Below are 3,326 nucleotides of genomic sequence, written 5' to 3'. Positions count from 1 at the left end.
CAACCTGGCCTTGGACACTTCCAGGGATCCAGGGGCAGCCACAGCTTCTCTGGGCAACATGTGCCAGGGCCTCCCCGCCCTCTTTTGACCCCTCTGACCAACTGTGCTTGGCAACAGAGCCATGTCATGGCATGTGTGACACTGGGCACATCCTTTCATTTCAGTGGACTTCAGTGTCTCCATCTGCCACAACTCAAATTTACCCAAAGCCTTCAGGAGAAAACTGCCCCACCTACCCACTGGTTACAACAGCTAGTGTAAACACTGACCTGATACTGGGAAGAGGGGCCAGCTGGTACTGTAAAGAGAAATTGCTGGTGGAGTTCATAGCTGGGCTGGCTGTCGTTGGGCTGCAGGGCCCCGGGGGCAGGGCTGCTGGCAAAGGAACTGTTGTTGGCACACTCGGTCGCGTTGCAGCAGTTGTTGTGGGACGAGCACGAATCAGTCAAATGACACCACTGGAAACCAGGAGGACATTCCAGCAGCGTCCAGTTCCCATCATCCTGAGCAGGATGGAATGGTTCCGTAGCATTGCTTCCCTCCTGATAGTCTGGAAGAAGTGAAAAAGAAAGCAGAGATCACCATTCTCACAAGTAACACTCCTGCTGCACTTCTTTCCTCCAAATCCACCATTTTTTCCACTCAGATGATGGCTCCACTCTTAGTAAAAGCTGAAGCTGCAGCACATGCTGGTGCTACTGAAGTGCCTTGTTTCACTGGAAAAATTCACAAAGATCATTAAAACCAAAGCTGTCTCTTTTCCAGTGAGAACACACCAATTTGCACTCTAAAAGAGATCTGTGCTTGAGCAAAAGCAAGTCCAAGAGAAAGCAGAGCTGGCTCTGACTTTGAAAACACATTAAGCAACTTTTCTGAAGTTAATGTTTCCATGTCAAAGTATCAGCTTGTCAGTGTCAAAAAAGATCCTTTTGTAACCAGCCAACCCTACGGCTACAACAAACATTCTGCTGCAGAATTAATTGTTGCCAAAACTGTGACTGTTGAGCTGTTGTACAAGGAATAAAAGGCTTTTTAGATTATCTCATCCATCAGGAAGAAATGGGCTCAGGAAAATGTTCTTCCTTGTTAACCCGTGGGGCCAGATGGACCAGAACACATTCCCATTTGACATGTGTCTTCCCAAAGTAAAAAAGTACAGCTCAGAAGATTAATTAACTTCTACACACGCTCCTTTCACTCACATTCTCTTCATGCATGGAGAGAGGCTTCTCCCTCTATTATTTTTTCCAGGATAACCACTTCTCCAAGGCAGTCTCAGGCTGTCCAACCCTCCCTGCAGATCCTGCATTTTGACCTCCTCAAAAAACAGAATCAAATCTCTGAGCCTTTAAGGTCAAAGCTTTGAAGCCAGAGGGGCCACAAGGCCACGTAGTTTGACATGGCCCTGATGGCATCTCCTCCCACAACCCCACAAGCGTTGAGGAGATGTCTCACCTTCTCCATCCATCGGCCTGTGCACCTGGAACCTCACTTGGACAGGCTGATGCAGATCCTGTGTCACAAACTCCAGGGCAGTCAGATACCCCTCGTGCCTGAATGCCAGCTCAGGGAACTCCATCACCTGCCAAACACACACAGCTCTCACCTGCCTGTGGCTCCCTGGGCTCCCTGGGCACGGGCAGGGTGAGTAAACCCTTCTCACCTCCTCAGCCTGCCATGGCTCTGACAGCACAGCTCCAGTCAGGTTCCTCATGGCCTCGGGTGTGTCAAACACAGCGTCGCCCTCAAAGAAGTTTTCGGCATTTAGGAGAACTCCTGTTTGCAAAGGAGATATTTGAACAAAGCCCATGAGACCCAGCAAGAACTGGGGCATTCCCTCCACCCTGCAAAGCTGCAGCAGGGCTTGGACCTGACCCCTTGTCACTCCAGCTGTGCTGGAGAAGCAGCTCTGTAACTCTGTACCTCCTTTCTTCTTCTTACACGTGTTTTGATTTCTTTTTCATCCTGCACAAGTCACGTTCGCAGCAATTTTGACTTCTAGGAACTTTGCAAACACTTCTCCCTTCCAACAACTAATTATTTGCTTCGAATTTTAGAGCACGAGGTGCACCCCTCATATTCCCTGTGCCCCTGGACTTCCTGGGAAATGTGTGCAGGACCAGCTGGTTTCCACCAGCAGCAAACACCTCTGATCAGGCTCTGGGGACTGATGCTGCCCCTCTGACCAGGGCCAGTGGCCTCTTCCTAGCGATGGCTCTTCCTTCTGGCCTAAATCTTCTCCCATATTTCATGACCTTTCTAATGCTGCTTATTCCTCCCTACACTGCTTTGGGATATTTGGGAAGCTACAAATACACAGACCTGCACAGCACACACCACCTCACACCTTTTAAGTCATCAGGCCCCAACGTCTCACAAAGTACACGATGCCACAGAAGGACACCAAGTCACCAAGGCATCACCACTGGCCTCCTGCCAGCAGCAGAGGTTGCTCAAATAACAGGGAAAAGCTATTTCCAGAGCTCTGCCTCAAAGTTTCACTCCTCTCCCTCCTTCTGCTGATGGGAAAGACTGGAGTAGGCCAAATTCTTCCCTTCGGGCTAAAGTTGGGTTTCTGGAAGCTATCAGTCAAGCCTCTGCTGGGAATATTGTTACAAGTCCTACTTGTTCTGTGGTGATGCTCTAGATGACCCTCTCTCTCCATGAATCCCTATTTTTCCTTGCCATGTGCCACTGAGAGCAGGATGTGCCAGTGACCTGCCCGCCCACAGTGCCGGGGGGTGGCAGAGCCCACCTTTGGGTTTGTACTCGCAGACGTAGCTGTGCTTGGCCATGCACAGGTCGGTGTTGCACTGGCCCGTCGGGCCCATCCGGACGCAGTGGTCAGCGTTGGAGGGATGGGGTTCTCCTGGCAGCCAGTTCTGACAGCTCTCCAGATTAAATCCTTCCCCTCTTTGCTGCGCTCCAGAGCTTGCAAAATCATTGAATCCAATCCAGACATCGAGGCTCCTTCAAAAAAAATATGAAGGGGGAGGGGGGATTTCAGGAAATCATGAGTATTAGAAAGAGCTGGGAGAGCTGCCATCTCTGGTTCTCTCTAAAAATAATAACAGCTTCATTGGGGTGTCACAGGCTGCATTTAATGGAGCCTTTTAGTTCCTAAAGGGTTTCAGTAACTTTCCGTTCTGCCACCAGAACCTGGTTCCTCAGTAACAGCCCCTCCACAGCACACCACTGCTCTCCAACAGCCCCTCACACCTCTGTCCCACCAGCCTGCTGAGGGTGGGGAGGCCCTGGCACAGGTTGCCCAGAGAAGCTGGAAGTGTCCAAGGCCAGGTTAGACAGGGTTTGGAGCAACCTGGCCT

General features: G+C 50.6%; 1 protein-coding gene across 1 annotated transcript; it reads right to left on the bottom strand.

Annotated features, from left to right (window-relative positions):
• Positions 1-269: 269 nt before the first annotated feature.
• On the bottom strand, positions 270-2,966 carry LOC108491839 (polycystin-1-like; the record flags this gene model as incomplete). The annotated part of the gene is made up of 4 exons (XM_017803645.1): positions 2,756-2,966; positions 1,664-1,776; positions 1,456-1,582; positions 270-550 (listed from the first exon to the last, which is right to left on the bottom strand). Coding segments are annotated over exons 1-4 (597 nt in total), but the record flags the coding sequence as incomplete, so codon positions are not given.
• Positions 2,967-3,326: the final 360 nt, after the last annotated feature.

Source organism: Lepidothrix coronata, unplaced genomic scaffold, assembly GCF_001604755.1.
Source record: "Lepidothrix coronata isolate B3197 unplaced genomic scaffold, Lepidothrix_coronata-1.0 Scaffold1851, whole genome shotgun sequence".
NCBI classification, from domain to species: domain Eukaryota; kingdom Metazoa; phylum Chordata; class Aves; order Passeriformes; family Pipridae; genus Lepidothrix; species Lepidothrix coronata.
Note: the sequence above shows the minus strand (reverse complement) of the source record. Positions and strands in the feature narration are given on the sequence as shown.